Source organism: Pristis pectinata, chromosome 5 (assembly GCF_009764475.1).
Source record: "Pristis pectinata isolate sPriPec2 chromosome 5, sPriPec2.1.pri, whole genome shotgun sequence".
Lineage (NCBI taxonomy): Eukaryota > Metazoa > Chordata > Chondrichthyes > Rhinopristiformes > Pristidae > Pristis > Pristis pectinata.
The window spans coordinates 4,455,923-4,481,764 of NC_067409.1; the positions used below are offsets into that span (position 1 = coordinate 4,455,923).

Consider the following 25,842-nt stretch of genomic DNA (forward strand, 5'->3'; position numbering starts at 1 on the left):
CCTCTCATACCAATGCCCTCCAGTTTTTGACTCCCCTACCCTGGGAAAAAGTCGAATGGGTGGAAAGTGTTCGAATCCAGAAACAGTCAAACTGCATGTGTAACACTGTTGGTCTAACTGACCCACCTCGAAGCTGTTAAGTGTGCAGCCATTAAGTGCAAAAATGAGGTGGGTTCTATATTTTATTTAATTCTGCAGTTGGCTGGTGCAATTATGAATTTTCGTGAGCAGGTTTTAAGCACATTGAGAACTCCTACCCTCTGACTTTCCACCAACTGCCTCTTGTGTTTGAGAGTGCTTGTCTCAGACTGGTTGATCACCAATGACGTAAAGTGGATTCACAATGAATTCGGAGACTGCTTATCACCAGGCACACTTTTATTTATTGCGATGTTAAAAGTAAGGAGGGGAAACTTCAACCATTTCAGATTATTGCCACTGCGCAAGTTTGTTTTTGAACTGTTGATGTTGATAAGATTCTGCCGCTATTGTTCTACACCTTCCCTGGGTCAGCCTTTTACTCCTTGTCACACGACCAGCCCTGATCTTGCCCCATCATCACTTGTGTTATTTACCTGTCCCCGCCTGCGCCCCACTGCAGACCCTCGCCTGCCTCTTCCCTTCCCTCCCCATCCCCTTTTTCCGGGCCTCGGTACCTTGCCCCAAGATTTGCGCTCAGTCAGTAACAATAAATGTGGCGTTCACTAACGTCAGTGGATAGTACTCTGCCTCGGAGAGACAGAGGGCAAGGTGCTGTGGTGACTGTAGCCCAGTGCCACTTAACCTGGGGTGAATTGTGAGGGAGTCACGTCAAATGATGGGTCAGCAGCCTGAATGTTGGGGCGAGCTTGGTAGGTAAGGGGGAGGGGAGCCTGTGTGTAATGCCCGGAGTCTGTGTCCACTGGCACATTCGGGAGTTTTCCTGCCCAGATTGGGACCTTTGCCATCGACTGCTGGTGGGCAACTAGGGTTGGGGACATTCTGGAGGCTGCAGCTTAAGGAAATGCCTAGGAGATGCCAGCGGGGTTATGGGGCCTTCCGATTATGGGGCAGGGGGTAATCCAAAGCCCTGGGGAAGAGTAGGATCGGTTCAATCCCAACCCTGGCCAATGGGCTGGTCATGTGAATGGGGGAGCTGGTTCCGATCCGAGGGATGGAGGTGGTGGGGATAGGGGCAAGTCTGTTCCTGCTCCCAGGGTAAATGGGGAAATGAAACACACAACTGAATTCACATCAGAAAAGGCAAAGTGTCCCATGTTGGGGAGGCAGAGGGAGGAAGGTCAGCTTTAAAGTGCAACTTGAGGCACAGGACTTCCATTCAACACATAGTAGGAACAGAGCTTCAGGACACAAGGGCACCAGACTAGTTTGCCATCTTCAGAAGGTATACTGTTTCTAAGCTCTTATTGCACTGAAAACTGTCCGACAAACTTTCCTGCAACATGCTGCCCAGGCCTGTTAACTCACTGCATGAGTATCAGCTTTGATGATCTGCACATCTAATCCCTCCTTCAGCACAGGAGCCCCACTCACCAGGCAGTGACGCACATGGGAGCTGCCCCTTTTCTGGCTCTGATTCAACTGAGAAGGTCAGGAACCCTAAGGTCATCACGTCTGCTCACATGGTCCCAGTGCCAGTGAGGAGTCTGACAGCTTTGACCAGCACCTAAACTTTCCATCCTGACATCTGATTTCTTGGGCGATTTCATTTCAATTGGTGCCATTTCCCTTCATGGACTTTATCTGCCTACTTCCTCATTTCCCCTGCTACCCAATGGCTGCCCATTCCCCTCCCTCACCGCCTCTGTATTCTGGAGAACTTGTCAGATTCCTCTCCACGCGGAGAGGAGGCGAGGAGAAGATTGAAGATGGTGATGCTTGCCAGGCACACTGTCCCTTCCGTCTCCCATCTCTTCTGGGGAAGTCCAGGACTCCCCGTTCTGAGTTCCCAGTCCTTTGGGATGATGTTGCCTCGTTGTACTCCGTGGAAACAGTTGACAACTTAGCCACTCTTATGGCATCTTCCTCACCTTGGATCTTACAGAATGCCATGTAGCTGGTTACCAGCTCATTGCACATGGTGTAGTGGGAGAGGACCTTCATGGGAAGGCAGTGGAGGCAAAGACTCTGCACATCACTGGGCAACTGAGGGGTCCTGGGGAGGAGGCAGGGGAGGGGGCATCTGCCACAAGGCTGGGCATATTTACTAGCGTCGTCTTCAGGTCAATTCCCAATAGCGAACATCAACCAAAATAGGCTCTGGTTGAGGATAAAACTTAACATGATTACTGACTTTGCAGTTTGATGAAAGCTGAAGTGTGTGAGATGTGTGTCCCAGTTCTATTGAGTGAATGATGTTTAGTTGTGATTCATTTGCTCTAACTGCTGTTTATCATCCCACGCAGAAATTTCTACCAAATGAACAGCGGTCTCCTGTCATTCACTGACATGTGTGACAGACAATTAAGCAACACCATGAGGTCAAGAACTAAATTGAGGGGAGCGTTTTCATGGATTGTTTTCTTCAGGTACTCTGGATTGTTGTAGTTTGCTAACGTTATTGGGCACTGTGGCTTCTCCTTGAGGATTCCAAAGGTATTCACTATGCTCTCTGCAAATTTGGGGTGCTTTTGGGGGCAATAGCCAAAGTTTCCCAGTTGCTGCATTATTCCCCTGTAGCGGTTGCTCATTTCATCCCGCTCCGTGGCGCATGTAGAAACCTGAAGAAGGAACACTTCCATGAGACGACATTTTGTACACACAAGCACATCACGGAAACCAGCCTCCCCTCCATGGACTCTGTCTACACTTCTCACTGCCTCAGTAAAGCAGCCAAAATAATCAAAGACCCCTCCCACCCCGGACATTCTCTCTTCTCCCCTCTCCCATTGGGCAGAAGATACAAAAGCCTGAAAGCACGTACCACCAGGCTCAAGGACAGCTTCTATCTCACTGTTATAAGACTATTGAACAGTCTCCTTGTACAATAAAATGGACTCTTGATCTCACAATCTACCTCATTATGGCCTTGCACCTTATTGTCTGTCTGCACTGCACTTTCTCTGTACAGTAACTGTAACACTTTATTCTGCATTCTGTTATTGTTTTCCCTTGTACTACCTCAATGCACCGTTGTAATGAAATGATCTGTACGGATGGCATGCAGAACAAAGTTTTTCACTGTACCTCAGTACATGTGACAATAATAAACCGATTTACCAATGAAGTTGCCTTCACTACACAAATACCTTCTGCGTGGATGTACACCTTACCTAAAAAATGATACTGGAGACAGTACAAAGGGGATTCCCCAGGCTAATCCCAGGGATGAGAAGGTTGTCCTACCAAGAGAGGCTGGACAAGTTGGGTCTGTATTTGTGGAGTTTAGAAGACCGAGGAGTGACCTTATTGAAACATATAATATCGTAAGGTGACTTCACAGGGTAGATGTTGGGATGTTTCCACCAGTGGGAGATTTATGAACAAGGGGATATTACTACAAAATAAGGCCCAGTCATTTAAAACTGGCTAGAAATTTCTTCTCTTAGGATAGAGGTGTACAAGATGATAAGAGGCATAGATCGAGTGGACAGTCAGAGGCTTTCTCCCAGGGCGACAATGGTTAACACGAGGGGACATAATTTTAAGGTGATTGGAGGAAGGTATAAGGGGGATGTCAGGGGTAAGTGTTTTACACAGAGAGTGGTGGGTGCATGGAACACACTGCCGGCAGAGGTTGTGGGGGCAGATACATTAGGGACATTTAAGAGACTCTTAGATAGACACATGAATGATAGAGAAATGGAGGGCTATGTGGGAGGGAAGGGTTCGATAGATCTTAGAGCGGGATAAAATGTCGGCACAACATTGTAGGCCAAAGGGCCTGTACTGTGCTGTTATGTTCTATGTTCAATCAAGAACCTATCAATCTCTGTCCTAAGTACACCCAGTATCCACAGCCCTCTGTGGCAACGAATTCCACAGATTCACCACCCTCTGGCTGAAGAAATTCCTCCTCATCTCAGTTTTAAAAGAGACATCCCTTTTTTCTGAAGCTGTGCCCTCGGATCCTAGACTCTCCCACTGATGGAACCATCCTCTCCACATCCACTCTATCCAGGCCTTTCAGTGTCTGGTAGAGTTCAATAATATCCCTTCTCATCCTTCTGAACTCCATCGAGTACAGGCCCAGAGACATCAAACGCTCCTCATACGTTACACCTTTCATTCGTAGGATCAGTCTTGTGCACCTCCTCTGGAGCCTCTCCAGCGCCAGCACACCCTTCCTTAGATATGGGGCCCAAAATTGCTCAAAATATTCCAAATGTAGTCTGACTGACACCTTATAAAGCCTCAGCATTACATCCTTACTTTTATGTTCTAGTCCTCTCGAAATGAACGCTAGCATTGCACTTGCCTTCCTTACTACTGACTCAACCCACCAGTAAACCTCAAGGGAATTCTGCACTAGGACTCCCAAGTCCCTTTGCACCTCTGATTTCTGAATTCTCTCCCCATTTAGAAAATAGCCTACACCTTTATTCATCCTACCAAAGTGCATGACCGTACACTTCCCTTCCATCTGCCACTTCTTTGCCTACTCTCCCAAGCTGTCCAAGTTTTTCTGCAGACTCCCAGCCTCTGTGATACTACCTGTCCCCCCACCTATCTTGGTATCGTCTGCAAACTTGGCTACAAAGCCGTCAGTTCCTTCATCCACATCATTAATGTATAAAGTGAAAAGCTGAGGTCCCAACACCGACCCCTGCAGAACTCCATTAGTCACCGGCAGCCATCCTGAAAAGGCCCCCTTTATCCCCACTCTCTGCCTTCTGTGGGTCAGCCAATCTTCTATCCATGCAAGTACCTTGCCTCTAACCCCATGGGCTCTTATCTTGTTCAGCAGCCTTGTGTGCGGCACCTTGTCAGAGCCCTTCTGAAAATCCAAGTAAATAACATCCACGGACTCTCCTTTTTCTAACCTGCTTGTTACCTCCTCAAAGAATTCCAACAGATTTGTCAGACAAGATCTCTCCTTAACAGGGGAGTATTTTCATTGCACCTGTGCATACATGTACTTGTGAACACGATAATAAACTCGACTTTGTCTTTGATCTCAATACCTACCCTATCACGCACCTCAGGATACGTTTCAATAAGGTCACCCCTCATTCTAAACTCCAAAAACTACAGATCTAATTTTCATCAGCCATTCATGGTAAGTCAGCCCCCTCTTTCCAGGAATCAGCCTGGTGAATCCACATCGTAACATGTCCTCCCACCTATCTTTGTCATTTTAGGCCCATTTCATTGATGAATTTGGCTCCAGGACAATCACATAATTACTAATCTGGTCACCTCACACCATTGTTTTAATGGTTCCTTCCCTTCCTACTGCTTCTGTCCAGAGTCTGCTGTGTGCTGATTCCGAGTATTTAGTTCCTCCCCAATCTTCATTGGCTATAGCTTTCCATAAATCTTTCTTGATAAGTTGGAAGGATTTGACAGATCAGCGTAGAACTTTCACAGTGAACGGCAGGGCCCTGGGGAGTGGTGTAGAACAGAGGGACCTTGGAGAACAAGTACATAGTTCACTGACAGTGGAGTCACAGGTAGGCAGGGTGGTGAAGAAGGCGTTTGGCATGCTGGCCTTCATCAGTCAGGGCACTGAGTACAGAAACTGGGATGCAGTTGTACAAGACGTTAGTGAGACTGCATTTGGAATATTATGTTCCATCTTGGTCACCCTGCTATAAGAAAGAGTGCAGAGCAGATTTACAAGGATGTTGCCAGGACTCGAGGGACTGAGATATGGAGAGAGGTTGAATAGATTGTGACTTTTTTCATTGGAGTACAGGAGAATGAGGGGTGATCTTATAGAGGTGTATAAAATCATGAGGGAATACGCAGAGTCTTTTTCCCAGGGTTTGGGAATCGAGAACTAGAGGGCATAGGTTTAATGTGAGAGGGGAGAGATTTAATAGGAACCAGGGGGGCAACTTCTTCACCCAGAGGGTGGTCCGTATATGGAACAAGCTGCCAGATGACGTGCTTGAGGTAGGTACATTAGCAACATTTAAAAGACACTTGGACATGGATGGGAAAGGTTCAGAGGGATATGGGCCAAATGTGGGCATATGGGACTAGCTTATGTGGGCATCTTGTTTGGCATATATGAGTAGGGCTGAAGGGCCTGTTTCTGTGCTGTATGATTCTATGGCCATGACACAGTTACACAGAACATAGAACACTACAGCACAGCACAGGCCCTTCGGCCCACGATGTCGTGCTGACATTTTATTCTGCTTTAAGATCTATCTAATCCTTCCCTCCCACATAGCCCCCCATTTCTCTATCATTCATGTGTCTATCTAAGAGTCTCTTAAATGTCCCTCATGTATCTGCCCCCACAACCTCTGCCGGCAGTGTGTTCCACGCGCCCACGACTCTCTGTGTAAAAAACTTACCCCTGACATCCCCCTTATACCTTCCTCCAATCACTTTAAAATTATGTCCCCTCATGTTAGCCATTGTCGCCCTGGGAAAAGGTCTCTGACTGTCCACTCGATCTATGCCTCTTATCATCTTGTACACCTCTATCAAGTCACCTCTCATCCTCCTTCTCTCCAAAGAGAAAAGCCTGAGCTCGCTCAACCTGTCCTCATAAGACATGCTCTCCAATCCAGGCAACATCCTGATAAATCTCCTCTGCACCCTGTCTAAAGCTTCCACATCCTGTCTATAATGAGGCAACCAGAACTGAACACAATACTCCAATAGAGCTGCAACGTTACCTCGTGGCTCTTGAACTCAATACCCCGACTAATGAAGACCAACACACCATATGCCTTCTTAAAAACCCTATCAACCTGCATGGAAACCTTGAGGGATCTATGGACATGGACCCCAGGATCTCTCCACACTGCTAAGAGTCCTCTCATTAACCTTGTATTCTGCCTTCAAATTCAATCTTCCAAAGTGTATCACTTTTCCGGGTTGAACTCCATCTGCCACTTCTCAGCCCAGCTCTGCATCCTGTCAATATCCTATCAACCTGTTGTCAACCATGGTTCCTTCACTCTACCATCCTTACCCTGCCTCAATGGGACAAACCTATCCAGAACCCCATGCAAATACTCTCTAAACAACCTCCACATTTCCATTGTGCACTTCCCCAAGAACATCTGTTCCCAATTTATGCTTCCAAGTTCCTGCCTTATAGCACCATAATTCCCCCTGCTCCAATTAAATACTTTCCCATATCGTCTGCTCCTATCCCTCTCCAAGTCTATGGTAAAGGTCAAGGAGTTATGGTCACTGTCTCCAAAATGCTCTCCCACTGAGAGATCTGGAACCTGATCGGGCTCATTGTCTAGTACCAGGTCCAGTACGGCCTCTCCTCTAGTCAGCCTGTCCACATACTGTGTCAGGAATCCTTCCTGTACACACCTAACAAACTCTTCCCCATCTATCCCCTTTACACTAAGGAGGTGCCAATCAATATTAGGGAAGTTGAAATCACCCATGACAACAACCCTGTTATTTTTGCACCTCTTCAAAACCTGTTCCTCACTGTCTCTGCTGCTATTGGGGGGGGGGGGGGGGTCAATAGAATACTCCCAATACAGTGATCGCTCCCTTCCTGTTTCTGACTTCCACCCACACTGACTCAGTGGACGATCCTTCCATGATGTCCTCCCTTTCTACAGCCGTGATACTGTCCCTGATCAGCAAAGCCACTCCCCCAACTTGTTTACCTCCGTCCCTGTCCCTTTGGAAACATCGAAACCCTGGAATATCCAGCAGCCATTCCTGCCCTTGTGACAGCCAAATCCCTGTAATGGCCACAACATCGTAGTTCCATGTACTTACCCACACTCTAAGTTCATCAGCCTTGTTCCTGATGCTTTTCGCATTAGAGACACTTCGGCCCATCCAACTGACTGCAATTTTACCCTTTCAACTGCCTATCCTTCCTCACAGTCTTTCTACACACTGCATCTACTTGTACACTAAATGAACCAACCTCTGACCTATCACTCTGGTTCCAACCCCCCTGCCAAACTAGCTTAAACCCTCCCCAACAGTTCTAGCAAACCTGCCCGCAAGAATATTGGTCCCCCTCCAGTTCAGGTGTAACCCATCCGTTTTGTACAGGTCGTACCTTCCCCAGAAGAGATCCCAATGATGCACAAATCTGAAACCCTGCCCCCTGCAACAACTCCTCAGCCACACATTCATCTGCCAAATCATCCTATTCTTACCCTCACTGGTGCGTGGCACAGGCAGCAATCAGAGATTACTACCCTTGAGATCCTGCTTTTCAGCTTCCTACCTAACTCCCTATATTCCCTCTTCAGGACCTCATCTCTTTTCCTACCTATGTCATTGGTACCAATATGTACCACAACCTCTGGCTGTTCGCCCTCCCCCTTCAGAATGCTGTGGACCCGATCCGAGATGTCCCTGAGCCCAGCACCCAGGAGGCAACAAACCATTCGGGTGTCTCTTTCACGTCCACAGAATCTCCTGTCTGCCCCCTTTCTATGGAATCCCCTATCACTACCGTCCTCCTCTTCTCCCCCCTTCCCTTCTGCACCACACGACCTGGCTCAGTGCCAAAAACTTGGCCACTGTGGCTTTCCCCTGGTTAGTCACCCTCCTCAACAGTATCCAAAGCGGTATACCTGTTATTGAGGGGAACGACCACAGGGGTACTCTGCACTACCTGTCTATTCTCCTTCCTTCTCTTGACTACCTGCCTCCTGCAGCTTAGGAGTGACTGCCTCCCTGTAGCTCTTGTCTACGTACTCCTCGTTATCCCGTAGGAGCCGAAGGTCATCCAGCTGCAGCTCCAATTCCCTAACATGGTCTGTAAGGAGCTGCAGCTGGATGCACCTCATGCAGATGTATGTAGCTATCAGGGAGACTGCAGGTCGATTGTTAACTTCCAGACTCAGTTCCTGAAGTACCCTGCTGAACACATGCAGCTGTCGACCAACAAACCTGATTGATTTTTTCAGGGATGTTCAGCACTCTGAATCCATACATCCGGATCCCCGTGTTGAAGACGTATGACAGGATCCTGCGATCTAACTGGAAGGCAATCTCTCCAATCACTCTCCTGTGAGGTTCATCTTCTGAAAGGTAAGTGTTACACATCAGTTGGCAGGTTACTGGTACCGACTGCTCTGGGTAAGAGGTTCAGTTAGTACCAGTTTTGAGAACCATGTCCTGACCATCTCAAACTCATTTCCTGCAGCAGCAAGCAAGGAAGGTTATCAGGGTAGCCTACTCAGGTCCACTTAACTTAAAGGGAACAATTTTGTCCATTCACACTGCTGACTGAATGAGCAGTTTGGTAACTGAGTGAGATGTCAATGGAGAGAAACAAAGGACGGCAGATGCTGGAATCAAGATGAAAAACACGATGACGCTGGAGGGACTCAGCAGGCCAGGCAGCATCCGTGGAGAAAAGCAGGCGGTCAACGTTTCAGGTCGGGACCCTTCTTCAGGACTGAAGATAGGAAAAGGGGAAGCCCAATATGTAGGAGGGAAAAGCAGAGCAGTGATAGGTGGACAAAAGAGGGGAGGCAGGGTGGGCACAAGGACACAATGTATTTGGGGTCCTTTTTCAATGTAGCTGTCCTAATACCGTAAATTTGTTATAATATTGGAAGCTAACAGCCTTAAAACTCCTCTCTACATCACTGCTACCAGTTTTAAAGCAGAACCAAGGGAGATACAACATAGAACATAGAACATTACAGCACAGTACAGGCCCTTCAGCCCACAATGTTGTGCCGACATTTTATCCTGCTCTAAGATCTATCTAACCCTTCCCTCCCACATAGCCCACCATTTCACGATCATTTGTGTGTCTATATGTGACAGACACTCTCCTGCTCATTCCCACCTCGTCCTATTCCAACCCTTACCCACTGTAGTGACTGACAGACCTTAGACTTGACATGGCACAACTCTGCTTCAGACAGGTGCCCCTGGCTGATGGTTGTCAGGGGGCCTTTCATTAAACCAGTGGGTGAGCCTGGAGACTAACTGCACAGAGGCAGCCAACCGCACAAAGGGTGAAGGAAGGTCTCTGAAAGTCCTATCCTAACACACAGGGAAATGGCAGCAAGTGTTTCCTCAGGACTGACCACTCCTTCCAAACCTCAACACTGAATCAAGCAACTGTCAAAGCTGCAGATGATTCACAAGATCACAAGACAAAGGAGAAGAAGTAGGCCATTCAGCCCATCGAGTCTGCTCCGCTACCTCACCATTGGCTAAAAATATTCTCCTATCTAGCCCCAGTTCCCGGCCTTTTCCCCATATCCCTTGATACCTCGGCTAATTAGATACCTATCAATCTCCTCCTTAAACACCCCCAATGATCGGGCCTCCACTGCTGTACGTGGCAACGAATTCCATAAATACACGACCCTCTGGCTAAAGAAATTTCTCCTCATTTCTGTTCTAAATGGGTACCCTCTAAGAATGTGCCCTCTAGTCCTGGACTCACCCACCAAGGAAAACAACTTGGCTACTTCATCCAGTCCTTTCAACATTCGAAATGTCTCTATGAGGTCCCCTCTCATTCTTCTGTACCGCAGTGAGTACAGTCCAAGAGCCGACAATCGCTCATCGTATGTCAGCCCTTTCATTCCGGGAATCATCCTCAAGTGAGAACAGTCGTCAAGTGAAACCGAGGAAGGTGCTCAGTTCAGTCTGACACCATGGCCCCAATCCTAAACACCCAAGGAACTGGGAAGAGAAAATGACACCGGGATGTTGTCTGAGGCTTTGGAGCCACAAGCAAAGAGTGAATGGAGCAAGCGGCGGTACCGTGCAGTGGTTCCATTCCTAACGCACGCAGTCCGGGTCGCGGTGGGGTGGGTACACCTCTTCTGCTGGAGCGTCGTCTTCTGGCCCTTTGTCCTGATGAAATGAAGGAAGGGAGAAGGTTTGTACATTTGGCACCAGATATTACTATCCAGCGTAAAAAATACTCGAATTATACATCAGATAATCCAGCGAAGGTTTGCTACTCAATGGTGAAGCAGGTGAGCAAACGATGCATTGGACTTAATAAGTAAATGCTGAGAATACACCACATTGATTTCTCATGAAATATTGAACATTGAACACTACAGCACAGTACAGGCCCTTCGGCCCACAATGTTGTGCCGACATTTTATCCTGCTCTAAGATCTATCTAACCCTTCCCTCCCACATAGCCCCCCATTTCTCTATCATTCATGTGTCTGTCTAAGAGTCTCTTAAATGTCCCTAACGTATCCGCCCCCACAACCTCTGCCGGCAGTGCGTTCCACGCACCCACCACTCTCTGTGTAAAAAACTTACCTCTGACATCCCCCTTATACCTTCCTCCAATCACCTTAAAATTATGTCCCCTCGTGTTAGACATTGTCGCCCTGGGAAAAAGTCTCTGACTGTCCACTCAATCTATGCCTCTTATCATCTTGTACACCTCTCATCCTCCAAAGAGAAAAGCCCTAGCTCACTCAACCTATCCTCATAAGACATGCTCTCCAATCCAGGCAGTGTCCTGGTAAATCTCCTCTGCACCCTCTCTAAAGCTTCCACATCTTTCCTATAATGAGGCCACCAGAACTGAACACAATACTCCAAGTGTGGTCTAACCAGAGTCAAAATAAATATCAAAATCAAACTACATGTCAAAAACGACTGTAATACCTTGTAGCAACAAACAATCTGCTGGAGGAACTCAGCAGGTCGAGCAGCATCGATGGGGTGGGAGAAAACTTCGACGTTTTAGGTCGAAGCCCTGCACCAGGACTCTGTTGCTCCAGATTCCAACATCTGGTGTGTCTCTAATAATAACTTGTAGGTATGGAGGGCTTGAAATGTGAAAGGTTTTCGAAACAACTTCACAGGCGTGCTACCAAACCAAATTTGACACAGAATCACATAACAGAGCTGCTGGTTGAAACCTTGGTCTAAGAGAGGTGAGGGAGGTGATGAGATATGGGGGCTATCAGGCACATCTGCCTCTCCCCTTTTAGCATTATGGAGGGAAAGTTTCCTTCATTACTCCCTGGTCCACTCCTCCGTCCCCTCAACCCCCTCCTTCTCACACCATTTCCCCCTGCTAAAGGGGGAGAAGCAACACCTGTCCTTTCACTACTTCCCGCCATCCAGAGACCCAAACGGTCTTTCCAGGTGAAGTGGAGATTCACTTGCACTTCTTCCAGTCTGGTGTCCTGAATTCAGTGATCACAGTGTGGCCTGGAGAAACCGAACAGCGACTAGGTGATCGCTTTGTGCGTTCAGTCCACAGGGGTGACTCAGAGCTCCCAGGTGCCTGCCACTTTAATTCCCCCTCCCACTTCCACAGTCGTCACTTTCTCTGTCTTCCTCAGGTGGCATTTTCTGCTATCCATTAGCAGAGCCTGACCTGACCTGTGGGGCCACATTATACCGTTTCACATTCCTTTGTTTGGATTCTTATCCTCTAACTGCCTTCATCTCATATTGTTTGTTCTACTTATTCTCTCTCTAACTGCTCCCAGTTAGTCCTTGACGACTTAGCTCCATGGCAACCCTGGCCTCACCCTATCTATACTATATTCCACCCTATACTCCCTTTGCCCAATCCAGCCCCCTCCAACTTAAACCTAACGTATTTTCTTTCTTCCCCTGGTCTGTTGTAGGTTAGCTCTTTCCACAGATGCTGCTGGATTTGTGGGTGGACAGCTGGGATTGGGAAGGTGCTGAGCAGGGAAAGGGTGTCCATGACCAGCACACTGGGAGGTACGAGACCAGGGGAGAACGTAAGGTCGAGAGACCGGCCCTTATGCTCCTGACTTTCTGTACCGGATCCACACATTTCAGTTCTAGTGCCCCAATTGTGTGCACAGGGAAGGTATGGAACTGAGGTAACAACCTGATCAGGCCCACTCTCTCACCTCCAGTGCACCCGACGCCCAGTTGAATGGTTCCATGGCTGAACTGTGTCTCCGTGGTCCTCCACAGGCCTGATAAGGCATCGGAGCCCAGAACTTCCGGTGGAGGAGGATCGGGGGTGGGGAAAACGGCAATGGCTTGGGGATTTAGATCCGGAAAACTGGCCTTGCTGGGGGCATATTAAATTCTAGGCATTGCTTTACTGGAAGATGTAGTGAACATAGAACATAGTCAGTGTAGCGGTTAGTGTAACGCTATTACAGCGCCAGCGACCCGGGTTCAATTCCGGCCGCTGTCTGTAAGGAGTTTGTACGTTCTCCCCGTGTGGGTTTCCTCCGGGTGCTCCGGTTTCCTCCCACATTCCAAAGACGTACGGGTTAGGAAGTTGTGGGCGTGTTATGTTGGTGCCGGAAGTGTGGTGACACTTGCGGGCTGCCCCCAGAACACTCTACACAAAAGATGCATTTCACTGTGTGTTTCGATGTACATGTGACTGATAAAGATATCTTATGTTATCAGGAGGCGGAGGACAGACGTCAGGGTGGGAGTGAGATGGATGTTTAAATTGATGGGTGATTCAGAGCTTTGGGTCTCACCTGTGGACTGGGAGAAGGAGGTGGAGGCAAGATGAGGGGCAGTCTTTCCTTCCTTTTCCAAAGGAGGTGTGTTCAGTGATTACAGCATCGCACCATTACAATACTACACTGTTCCACCATTCGTATTATTTACAGTCAAGAGCTTCAAATTATAACACAGTCAGAGTCACAGAGTCACACAACACGGAAACAGGCCCTTCGGCACAACTCGTCCACGCCGACTACGTTGCCCAGCGAGCTAGTCCCATCTGCCTGCGTTTGGCCCATAGCCCTCTAAACCTCTCCTATCCATGTACTCATCTAGATGGCTGTTAAACGTTGCTAATGTGCCCGCCTCAACCACTATTTCTGGCAGCTCATTCCAAATTATGCACCACCCCCTGTGTGAAGCTGCCCCTGATGTCCCTTTTAAATCTCTCGCCTCTGATCTTAAAGCTCTGCCCTCTTGTTTTTGGCACCCCCACCCTGGGAAAAAGACTCTGTGCTTTCACCCTGTCTATGCCCCTCATGATCTTATACACCTCTATCAGGTCACCCCTCAATCTCCTACGTTCCAGGGAATAAAGTCCTAGTCTACGCAACCTCTCCTTGTAACTCAGGTCCCCAAGTCCATCCTGGTCATGCCAATCCAGAACGCCCTCGAGCCCCTGTGGTGCCCACCAGTCCCAGAGATCCCCCAATATACACGTGGATACCGCGTGCTCCTTCTCCAGGGACACAGGGGCACGGACATAACCCAAGTAGAGCGTCAGGCAATCACCTCGGGCAGAGCCCTCGACTGCCCCCCGCCTGGACCCATGAATGGCCACCTAATGAGGTCCCGTCAGACCAGCACACCCGATGTCAGTCCCTCCTGTCAGACCAGTACGCCCACTCACCTGTCGGCCGTCTCGGGCGACCTTGCTGTGATTGAAAACTCAGGTCTGGTGCTGCAGCAGCTGCTGGGGAGAGAGAGAGAGAAAACGGATTAAGTTTAAACTGTGACCATTCAAGTAACAGAGAGCGGCTGTTCGAGGCCCGGTCTGTTTCACTGCTGCGCCCACCCACCCATACAGTGGAAGTGGACACAACGTGGCAAAGGGAATGCAGGATGCTGGGGTCACACTGGGCTGGTCAGTCATTCCCAATGCTGATGGGTGAGTCCTGATCCTTCCCCCACCCACCCCCTATCCTATCCGGGTGCATCATGGCTTGGTACGGCAGCTGCTCTGTCCGGGACCGCAAGAAACTGCAGAGAGTTGTGGACACAGCCCAGCGCATCACGGAAACCAGCCTCCCCTCCATGGACTCTGTCTACACTTCTCACTGCCTCGGTAAAGCAGCCAACATAATCACAGACCCCACCCACCCCAGACATTCTCTCTTCTCCCCTCTCCCATCGGGTAGAAGATACAAAAGCCTGAAAGCATGTACCACCAGGCTCAAGGACAGCTTCTACCCCGCTGTTATAAAACCATTGAATGGTTCCCTAGTGCGATAAAATGGACTCTTGACCTCACAATCTACCTCGTTATGGCCTTGCACCTTATTGTCTGCCTGCACTTTCTCTGTAACTGTAACACTTTATTCTGCATTCTGTTATTGTTTTCCCTTGTCCTACCTCAATGCACTGTTGTAATGAAACAATCTGTATGGATGGCATGCAAAACAAAGTCTTTTCACTGTACCTCAGTACATGTGACAATAATAAACCAATTTACCCCCCCACCCCCACCCCCATTCCCCCCAAAAATGGAACTTGCCCAGAAAAGCCTTTCAATTTTTAGACAGTGTAAATTTGGAATAGAGAAGGGTTGGCTGATTTCTTAATTGTAACCCATCCACCAGGTTTAGTTAATCAGAAGCTATGGTGTGTGATACTAAAGTGGCCAAGCTTGATGTATACTCTTGACTTTCTTGTGTTGGTAGCAGAATCCCCACTGGAGTATAAAAATGTCCTCACCCATCTTCCTGCTACAACTTCCTTGTGTCAATTGTCTCATTACTACGTATATAGAATTATACAGCACAGAAACTGGCCATTCGGCCCAACTCATCCATGCTGACCAAGGTGCTAATCCCAGTTTGCCTCCGTTTGGCCCATGTCCCTCTAAACCTTTCCTATCTGTGTACCTGTCCAAATATTTTTTAAATGTTGTAATTGTACCCGCCTCTACCACTTCCTCTGGCAGCTCGTTCCACATACCCGTCACCCTCTGTGTGAAAAAGTTGCCCCTCAGGTCCCTTCTAAATCTTTCCCCTCTCACCTTAAACCCATGCCCTTTAGTTTTGGCCTCCCCCTACCTTGGGAAAAAGACGGTGACCATCTACCCTATCTATACCCCTGATAATTTTATATACCTAAGAACAAGAGAGACAGAAACATTGTGGGCTGAAGGGCCTGTTCCTGTGCTGTACCGCTCCATGTTCTATGATGTGCCCAAAGCCTCCTTCAAGAAACACAACAGCCCCATTGACTCCCAGGAACCTCTGGCCCTCAACCACTCAATTAGTTTCAGCACCCCTTGCTATGGTATTGAAGGGTTAGATATGTGACTTCTGTGACTGACCCAGTCCTAAGGTCAAACTGAGCCTGACGGGGCAGATAAGATATCCTTATTGGTGACATGTACATCGAAACACACAGTGAAATGCATCTTTTGTGCAGTGTTCTGGGGGCAGCCCGCAAGTGTCGCCACACTTCTGGCACCAACATAGCACGCCCACAATTTCCTAACCCGTATGCCTTTGGAATGTGGGAGGAAACCGGGGCACCTGGAGGAAACCCATGCAGTCACGGGGAGAACGTACAAACTCCTTACAGGCAGCGGCTGGTATTGAACCCGGGTCGCTGGTGCTGTAATAGTGTTACGCTAACTGCTACACTACCGTGTCTGCCCTGTACCTGGGACAGGCAAATTGGGATTAGCACCTTGGTCAGCATGGATGAGTTGGGCTGAATGGCCAGTTTCTGTGCTGTATAATTCTATATATGTAGTAATGAGACAATTGATCCTGGGTAGGTTCTTTCTGTGCTGATTCAGCCTCTCTTGGTACGGCAACTGTGCTGGCCAGGACCGCAAGAAACTGCAGAGAGTTGTGGACACAGCCCAGCGCATCACGGAAACCAGCCTCCCCTCCTTGGACTCTGTCTTTACCTCTCGCTGCCTTGGTGAAGCAGCCAGCATAATCAAAGACCCCACCCACCCGGGTCATTATCTCTTCTCTCCTCTTCCATAAGGTAGAAGATACAGGAGCCTGAGGGCACGTACCACCAGGCTTAAGGACAGCTTCTACCCCACTGTGATAAGACCATTGAACGGTTCACTTATATGATGAGATGGACTCTGACCTCACGATCTACCTTGTTGTGACCTTGCACCTTATTGCACTGCACTCTCTCTGTAGCTGTGACACTTTACTCTGTACTGTTATTGATTTTACCTGTACTACCTCAATGCACTCTGTACTACCTCAATGTAACTGCACTGTGTAATGAATTGACCTGTACGATTGGTATGCAAGACAAGTTTTTCACTGTACCTCGGTACAAGTGACAATAATAAACCAATACCAATACCAATACCTCTTCATTCCCAAGTGAGGCCAGGTAAAACAACCGCTGATGCCCTGACTTGCAGTTCCTAATTTGCCATCGATGTTTATTGTTGCCCTGCCGAGAGCAGGTCATTTCACTGTCGTGTTGTAAGGCAGTGACAGACACTGGCTCCCAGAGGTATCAGTCCAGGACAGGAGTCTGTGTGTCTTGTGACATACCTGCACCTTGTCTCTGCAGCTCCTGATGTGGTATGATCACCGTGTCTGCTGCTGGAGCCGCTGCCATCGAGACGGAGAGTGGAATTCAGTAAGGAAACATCACAGTTCATCAAACACACAGAATGCTGGAGGAACTCAGCGGGTCAGGCAGCATCTGTGGAGGGAAACGGACTGTTGATGTTTCAGGTCGAGACCCTTCATTGGGACTGGACCCAAAAGGTCGACTGTCCGTTTCCCTCCACAGACGCTGCCCGACCCGCTGAGTTCCTCCAGCATTCTGTGTGTTGCTCCAGGTTCCAGCATCTGCAGAATCTCCTGTGTCTCTAGTTCATCAAATTGGTGTTGACATGCAGTAGTGGGAGAGGGGAGGGGGCGCAGACCAGAGGGGGTGAAGACCTGAGGGGGTGCAGATGGGGAGGGGGCGTGGACAGGGAGGGGGTGCGGATGGGGAGGGGACTCACACGGGGAGGGGTTGTGGATGTGTTGGGCCAAGGGTTTGTTTTCCTGCTGTATAACTCGATGACTCTACGGACAAGGAGAGATGGTGCCTCATGGGATCAGGTGAGCCCCTCCCGTCCTGCGCTGGTCACACTGGACCAGGTATCCGTAACCAGCATGGTTTTCCATTCCTAACTCCGTGCTAACCCTTCTTTTAATTCTTTTCAAGACTTTCTGTCAGTACCTCTGTTGGTATCGGCTCCTATACCTGCCCTGTACCCCCTCAACATCACTTCCCAATATCGCTCCTCCCTCGCCCACCAACTCCTTCCTTCCTTGATCCTTGGGCTTTGGAAGGGACGGCTTTAGAGACGGTGAACACTCCGGTCGTCAGACCCCACATTCTGGCCGTCGACGGAGGAGGCAAGAGGCCCCGAGGGCCATCTTGGGGGACGGACGGGGCCCACAGCCTGAGCTCCAGTCGCTACTTCAATGCAACATGGAATGAGCAGTCACGTACAGAGAAGTGATTGGCCGGCATTTGAAAAGCAAAATTCTGCAGATACTGGAAATCTGAAATAAAAAAAAACAGACCATGCTGGAAACACTGGTGATTCATTAACCGACGTGGTTTTCCTTTCCAAACCCCATGCTAACTCTGCTCAGTCTTTTAACTCTGCTCAAGACTTTCTATCAGTACCTCTTTTATTATCCGTTCCTGTATCTCCCCCCACCACTGGCGTCAGACCAACAGCTCAGCGGTTCCCTGCTCCTCTCTCCCTCCATTTTGGATGGGAGGATTAATCAAACTCCAGCATCTTTCTCTCTCCCTTCAGATGCTCCTGAGTTTTTCCAGCATTTTTATTCTTCAAACAGATTTTCAGTCTGTTGAATAGTTGCCGAAGCATTTTTCAAATTTGTTGAAAAGGCAGGGAAAGTCCCAAGTTGTGCTGAGCTGATGTGGATGATACGACAAATTTCACCTCAGGTAAGGCAGTGATAATAAAGCTGATTCTGATAACGCCACGGTCTCTAAATTACCCAGAGAGTTTAAAACAAAACAGGTGGTTCTGCAGAAACAAAGAACTGCTTGGCTTTCGGCAGCGTTTGTTCCACCATGCAGGCCACATTCTTAGCCCTGAAGTGTTGCATCGTGAGACTTATAATCAGACTAGAACCACAGTCCTGCTTTGCTGCCACTCACCTGCCCCCAGTCTCTGAAGACTATTGTCTGCCACAGAAAGAGAATGGAATTCAGTTCAAATTATGACAATCAATCAAAATGCAATCAACATGCAATGTTGTCTATTATTCAATATAATACAACGTAATGTAATATGCAATAGAACATATGACAGAATGGCAGGATTCTGGGCAGTGTAGAGGAGCAGAGGGATCTGGGGGTCCTTATCCACAGATCCCTGAAAGTTGCCTCACAGGTGGATAGGGTAGTTAAGAAAGCTTATGGGATGTTAGCTCTCATAAGTCATGGGATCGAGTTTAAGAGTCGCGAGGTAGTGAGGCAGCTCTACAAAACTCTGATTAGACCACACTTAGAGTACTGTGTCCAGTTCTGGTCGCCTCATTATAAGAAGGATGTGGAAGCGTTGGAAAGGGTGCAGAGGAGATTTACCAGGATGCTGCCTGGTTTGGAGAGTATGCATTATGAGGAGAGACTAAGGGAGCTAGGGCTTTACTGTTTGGAGAGAAGGAGGATGAGAGGAGACATGATAGAGGTGTACAAAATATTGAGAGGAATAGATAGAGTGGACAGCCAGCGCCTCTTTCCCAGGGCACCAATGCTCAATACAAGAGGGCATGGCTTTAAAGTAATGGGTGGGAAGTTCAAGGAGATATCAGAGGAAGGTTTTTTACCCAGAGAGTGGTTGGGGTATGGAATGCGCTGCCTGGGGCGGTGGTGGAGGCAGGTACATTGGTCAAGTCCAAGAGATTGCTAGATAAGCATATGGAGGAATTTAAAATAGAGGGATATGTGGGAGGAAGGGGTTAGATAGTCTTAGGTGAGGTTTAAAGGTTGACAAAACATTGTGGGCTGAAAGGCCTATATTGTGCTGCACTGTTCTATGATTCTATGGTAAATTGCAATAGACTGCAGGCTGCCTGCGAGTAGTAGGAGTAGGCCTGGTCAATTTTACCCATGAGTTATCAATATTTCATCTCCAACCACCTCCCCAAATTGGGAATGTTACTGAGAAGAAATGGGAGACCTGTACCCTGCACTCCACCACTGAGTGAACATGTGGGACACTTCCCAGGACGGAGGCCCCTGGCGTGAGGAGCAGGGGCCATTCCTGGCGATCAGAGATTGACGAGTGCTGGGAGGGCAAGTGTAGTTCTCTCCATCTAACCACAGGCAAAAGGTTCAAAGTCACAGAGAAAATTCAGAGAAGTGGCTGTATGTACAAAATCAGTCAGGTGACAGGAAAAATCCGGGGCTGCCAAAACAATACTACAGGCAGGAGTACCACGAAGGTATGATACGGGGTTCGAGGTGAACCAGTGAAGATGTTTTCACGGTGGGTGGTTGCAACAGTTGGAGACCCGTCCTGCACAAGTGGCTGGCAAGATCACTGGAAGAGTCCACAACATCCCAGCTGGCAGAGGATGCTGGTCCACTCCGCTGCGCTGCCCCAGGTCTTTCACAGGAGAATCGTGTCGAGAATACTGACTGACTCCTCACACAGTGACCTGACTCCCGCTGACCCCACCTCACTGATACTCCTCCTCACTGATACCCCTCCTCACTGAAACCCCTCCCCGCTGATGCCCCCTCCTCACTGATACCCCCACCTCACTGATACCCCACCTCATGGAAACCCCCTCACTGAAACCCCACCTCTCTGAAACCCCTCCTCACTGATGCCCCTCCCTCACTGATACCCCACCTCACTGATACCCCCTCCTCACTGATACCCCCACCTCACTGATACCCTCCTCCTCACTGATACCCCTCCTCACTGAAACTCCTCCTCACTGATACCACCACCTCACTGATACCTCACCTCACTGATACCCCCTCCTCACTGATACCCCCACCTCACTGAAACCCCTCCTCACTGATGCCCCTCCCTCACTGATACCCCACCTCACTGACACATTAACTCCTTCACCATCACTGCCGGACCAGATGAGCATCTCCCCCATTTCCCTTGGTTCTCTGACTTTCCAGCATCCACAGAGTGAACTTCTCGAGTCACCAGGTCCCTGCTTTCACAAGTCCCACCGCACTGTCTGCTCCCATTTTCCTGCCTCCCACATGCACTCTATAGACAAGCCTAGAACCAGCCCTCTTACTGGTCCCACTAACGTCCTGCTAAATCTTTTCTGCACCCTTTCATCTTAACATCCTTCCTATAGCTGGGCAACCAGAACTGCACACAATCCTCCAAGTGCAGTCTCACCAGAGGCAGATAGCAGAGCAGCATTTAAGAGACCCTTAGATAGGCACATAGAGAGGGGAGGGATACGGCCAATGTGTGGGGAAGAGGGATTAGATTAGTTTGGAAACATCAGTTTAATTGGTTTGGCACAACACTGTGGGCCGAAGGGCCTGCCCTGTGCTGCATTGTTCCATGTTCTATGTAAAGGCTCACCTGCACTTGCAATGGGACATGTTCCTGCCTTGGGTGTGGGGCTGTGGGGCAGCAGAGCGAATGACGTTTGCAATGGCGTTGGAACATTCTGGGCATTTGCATCAGGCCGCCTTGCAGCTCTTCTCATAGCTGGCGATATTTAAATAGAATAACTCAGGTGAACTTTAGCTCTTCAACTGTCCCAATGCAACATAATCAAGGGCCCCTCCCAGCCCGGTCATCCTCTCTTCTCCGCTCTCCCCTCCAGCAGAGGGAACAAACGCTCAAGACCACCAGATTCAGGGGCAGCTCCTATCCCGCTGTTATCAGGTTCTTGAACAAACCTGTCAAACACTAAAAGATGAACCTTTGATCTTCCAATCTACCTCACCGTGGCCCTCACACTTCATTTGTCTGCCTGCACTGCACTTCCTCTGTAACTGTAACACGATACAAAAGCCTGAAAGCACGTCCCACCAGGCTCAAGGACAGCTTCTATCCCGCTGTTATAAGACTATTGAACGGTTCCCTAGTACAATAATTGGACTCTTGACCTCACAATCTACCTTATTATGGCCTTATTGTCTGCCTGCACTGCACTTTCTCTGTATTCTGCATTCTGTTATTGTTTTCCCTTGTACTACCTCAATGCACTGTGTAATGAATTGATCAGTATGGATGATATGCAACACAAGTTTTTCACTGTACCTTTGTACATGTGACAATATGTACATGTAAAAGACCCCACCCACCCAGGACATTCTCTCTCCTCTCCTCTTCCATCGGGTAGAAGATACAGGAGCCTGAGGTCACGTAGCACCAGGCTTAAGGACAGCTTCTACCCCCCTGTGATAAGACTATTGAACAGTTCCCTTATATGATGAGATGGACTCTGACCTCACGATCTACCTTGTTGTGACCTTGCACCTTATTGCACTGCACTTTCTCTGTAGCTGTGACACTTTACTCTGTACTGTTATTGTTTTTACCTGTACTACATCAATGTACTTTGTACTAACTCAATGTAACTGCACTGTGTAATGAATTGACCTGTACGATCGGTTTGTAAGACAAGCTTTTCACTGTACCTCAGTACAAGTGACAATAATAAACCAATACCAATACCAATAATAAACCAATTTACCAACCTGTTTTCTACTTACTACCGCAATGTACTTATGTAAGGAATGATCTGTCTGGATGGCATGTAAACAAAGCTTTTACACTGTGTGTTGGTACATGGGACAATAATGAACCAATACCAATACCTTACTCTGCCCACAGTACCTGTTCCCTCTTTAATTCCTCAGGTCTGTAGGTCACATTTGAACAAACTGGTCTTTTAAGCCATTTGACTGAACCAGTTCACCTGTTAGGACAGGCAGCTGTTGGGTGGGACACCTCTGTAGATTTTGTAATGACCCTTCCCAAGCTTTTGCAGTTGGAATCCTCCAGAAAATACAAGCTGCTGGTGTCTCCTTGGTCTCTGAGTGGAGAAGAATCAGTGCAGTTGCCTGTGCCTTCAGTCCCAACCCTGCTGTTATCTGCCCTGCACCCTGAGCTACATTGCCACTGCTCCTCAGAGACGGCACCGGGCCCTGCTTCACGTCTCGGACAGGCTAGCCACCTTCCTAAAGCACCACCTTAATGTGCCGATGTTATCTGATGTACCTGGTCTTCGGATGCCTGAACCAGACTGCCGTCTCATCCTGGAAGGTCTTTCACTACCACTGAGCCTTGGCAGTTTTTTCCGCCTGCACGATACTTCTGTTGGAGAAATAATTCATGCAAACCTGATTAGTCAAAGTACAAAAACTCCTTGCTTTCTTGTATGGGATGGTAATGTCTCTGGACTAGTTATCCTGAGTCCTGGAGACATATAAATATAATATGATCACCAGGAAATCTAAATTCTCTTACTTTTGTAAATATATCTATTTTATATGTGTAATAGACCATTAGTTAGGCCAAACCTGCAGTCACTACACTATAAGACTACAAGATAGGAGCAGTATTAGACCATTCGGCCCATCAAGTCTGCTCCGCCATTCAATCATGGCTGATTTTATTTAAACTCCATTCTCCTGCCTTCTCCTCACAAACCTTAACCCCCCCTTACCAATCAAAAACCTACCAGTTTCGGCCTTAAATACACCCAGTGACTTGGCCTCCGCAGCCCTCAGTGGCAACGGATTCCACAGATTCACCACCCTTTGGCTGAAGAAATTCCTCCTCATCTCAGTTCTAAAGGGACGTCACTTTATCCTGAGGCTGTGCCCTCGGATCCTGGATGCTCCCACTGATGGAAACATCCTCTCCCCGTCCACTCTATCCAGTAGGTTTCAATAAGATCGCCCTTCATCCTTCTGAACTCCGAGTACAGGCCCAAAGACATCAAACGCTCCTCATACATGAAGCAATAGGAAGGTTGTAATTGTGCTGGGGAGGGTGCAGAGGAGATTCACCGGGACGTTGCCTGGATTGGAGGGCTTTAGTTATGGGGAGAGACTGGATACATTGGGCTTGTTTTCCATGGAATGGAGGAGGCTGAGGGGGGGACCTGACAGAAGTGTATAAGATTATGAGGGGGACAGATAGGGGAGACAGTGAAAATCTTTTTCCCATGGTAGGGGTGACAAAGGTTTAAGGCACAGGTTTAAGGTGGAAGTTTAGAAGGGGTTTGAGGGCGAAGTTTTTCACAGAGGGTGTTGGACTCTGGGTCTCACTGCCTGAGGAGATGGTGGAGGAAAAGACCCTCACAACAGTTACGAAGCATCCAGACTGGTATATGAATTGCCAAGGCATAGAAGGCTATGGACCCAACGCAGGTAAATGGGATTGGTGCAGCTAGGTACGACGGGCAGCATGGACATGGTGGGCCGAAGGGTCTGGTCCTGTGCTCCATTACACCATGACTCTTTGGCCTGAAGTTCAAAGCTCACGAGTGTACTGGTGGCCATGAAAACGTCCACAATATGATTGTTGGATTGTTTTCTCTGGAGGCTGAGGGAAACCAGATCGAAGTTTATAAAATTATGAGAGGCAGAGATAGGGTGGACAGTCAGTCTTTTCCCTGGAGTGGAAATGTCAAATACTAGAGATCATGGGTTTAAAGTGAGAGGGGAAAGTTTAAAGGAGATGTGCGATCAAGTTTTTTTTACACAGAGAGTGGTGGGTGCCTGGAACGGGCTGCCAGGGGAGATGGTGGAGGCAGATACAATAGGGGCATTTAAGAATTGTTTAGAAAGTCACATGAACAGGAATGGAGGGATATAGACCATGTGCAGGCAGATGTGCAGTATGATTGGAATCATGGACGGCACAGACAGCGTGGGCTGAAGGGCTTGTTCCTGTGCTCTACTGTTCTATGTTCTATAATCAGAGACAGGATGGTGTTACCTTCACCCGATCGCTCTACAGCTGACACCAGATCCAGCATAAAGTGCAGTACATAACTTGCCCTCTGAAATAGAACAGTTAAGCAATTTAACTGTGTCAGAAAGGCAGGCAAAAGATAAATAAGGATATAGCTGGACTGACTGCCCAGCACTGAGTGGAACATTTGGGCATAATGATAAGATTTCTTTATTGGTCACATGCACATCGAAACACACAGTGAAATGCATCTTTTGCGTAGAGTGTTCTGGGGGGCAGCCCGCAAGTGTTGCCACGCTTCCGGCGCCAACATAGCATGCCCACAGCTTCCTAACCCATACGTCCTTGGAATGTGGGAGGAAACCGAAGCACCCGGAGGAAACCCACGCAGACACGGGGAGAACGTACAAACTCCTTACAGACAGTGGCCGGAATAGAACCTGGGTCGCTGGCACTGTTATAGCGTTATGCTAACCGCTACACTACCGTGCAAATCCTCACTGACAACAAGGGATGAATTTTCCCACAAGCTGTGTCCCCAACACCGCAGCACTGGGGGTGATTCAGAACTATTTCATTGGCTGTGAAGTACTGGTGAGGAGTTGGGGGGCAAGGAGGGTGAGTGATGTCCTCCTGGGGAGTAACAGCAAGCTCACACACCTTCCAGTCACCGGACGGTGCCTCAGTAATACACACTACAGCTCACATCCCACTGTAGGGAAAACACCAGTTTTCCTGTCAGGGTAACATTCTTCAAAAAGCAAACTGTTGGAGGGACCCAGTGGGTCAAGCAGCATCTGTGGTGGGTGTGAGAAGAATTGTCCATCATTCAGGTCGAGACCCTGCCTCAGATCTCGACCCAAAACGTCGGCAATTTTCCTCCCCCCACAAATGCTGCTCGACCCGCTGGGTTCCTCCAACAGTTTGCTTTTCAAAGAATGTTAACCTGACAGGAAAACTCCAGCATCTGTGGTCTCTTGTGTCTCCAGGTTAATCTTCCCTCTGCCTGGTTAATTAGTATTTAGTTAAAAATGAATCTCGAAACAAAAGAACTGGAATTGCAAAATGTGGCATTGAAGGTAAAACAAAAAATGCTGGAAACACTCAGCAGGTCAGGCAGCATCTGTGGAGAG

General features: G+C 48.4%; 1 protein-coding gene across 1 annotated transcript in view; it reads right to left on the reverse strand.

The window, feature by feature from the left end:
- Positions 1 to 377: 377 nt before the first annotated feature.
- The window catches only part of LOC127570215 (uncharacterized), a 57,513-nt gene continuing 32,048 nt past the window's right edge, over positions 378 to 25,842 (reverse strand). Inside the window, exons 14-21 of the mRNA XM_052015503.1 lie at positions 23,006 to 23,101; positions 21,356 to 21,484; positions 18,946 to 18,972; positions 17,304 to 17,363; positions 14,426 to 14,488; positions 10,849 to 10,941; positions 9,007 to 9,140; positions 378 to 2,720 (exon numbers count right to left, since the gene is read on the reverse strand). Coding sequence (XP_051871463.1) covers positions 2,412 to 2,720; positions 9,007 to 9,140; positions 10,849 to 10,941; positions 14,426 to 14,488; positions 17,304 to 17,363; positions 18,946 to 18,972; positions 21,356 to 21,484; positions 23,006 to 23,101 — 911 coding nt within the window. The 3' untranslated portion in view covers positions 378 to 2,411. The remainder of the gene's footprint in view (positions 2,721 to 9,006; positions 9,141 to 10,848; positions 10,942 to 14,425; positions 14,489 to 17,303; positions 17,364 to 18,945; positions 18,973 to 21,355; positions 21,485 to 23,005; positions 23,102 to 25,842) is intronic.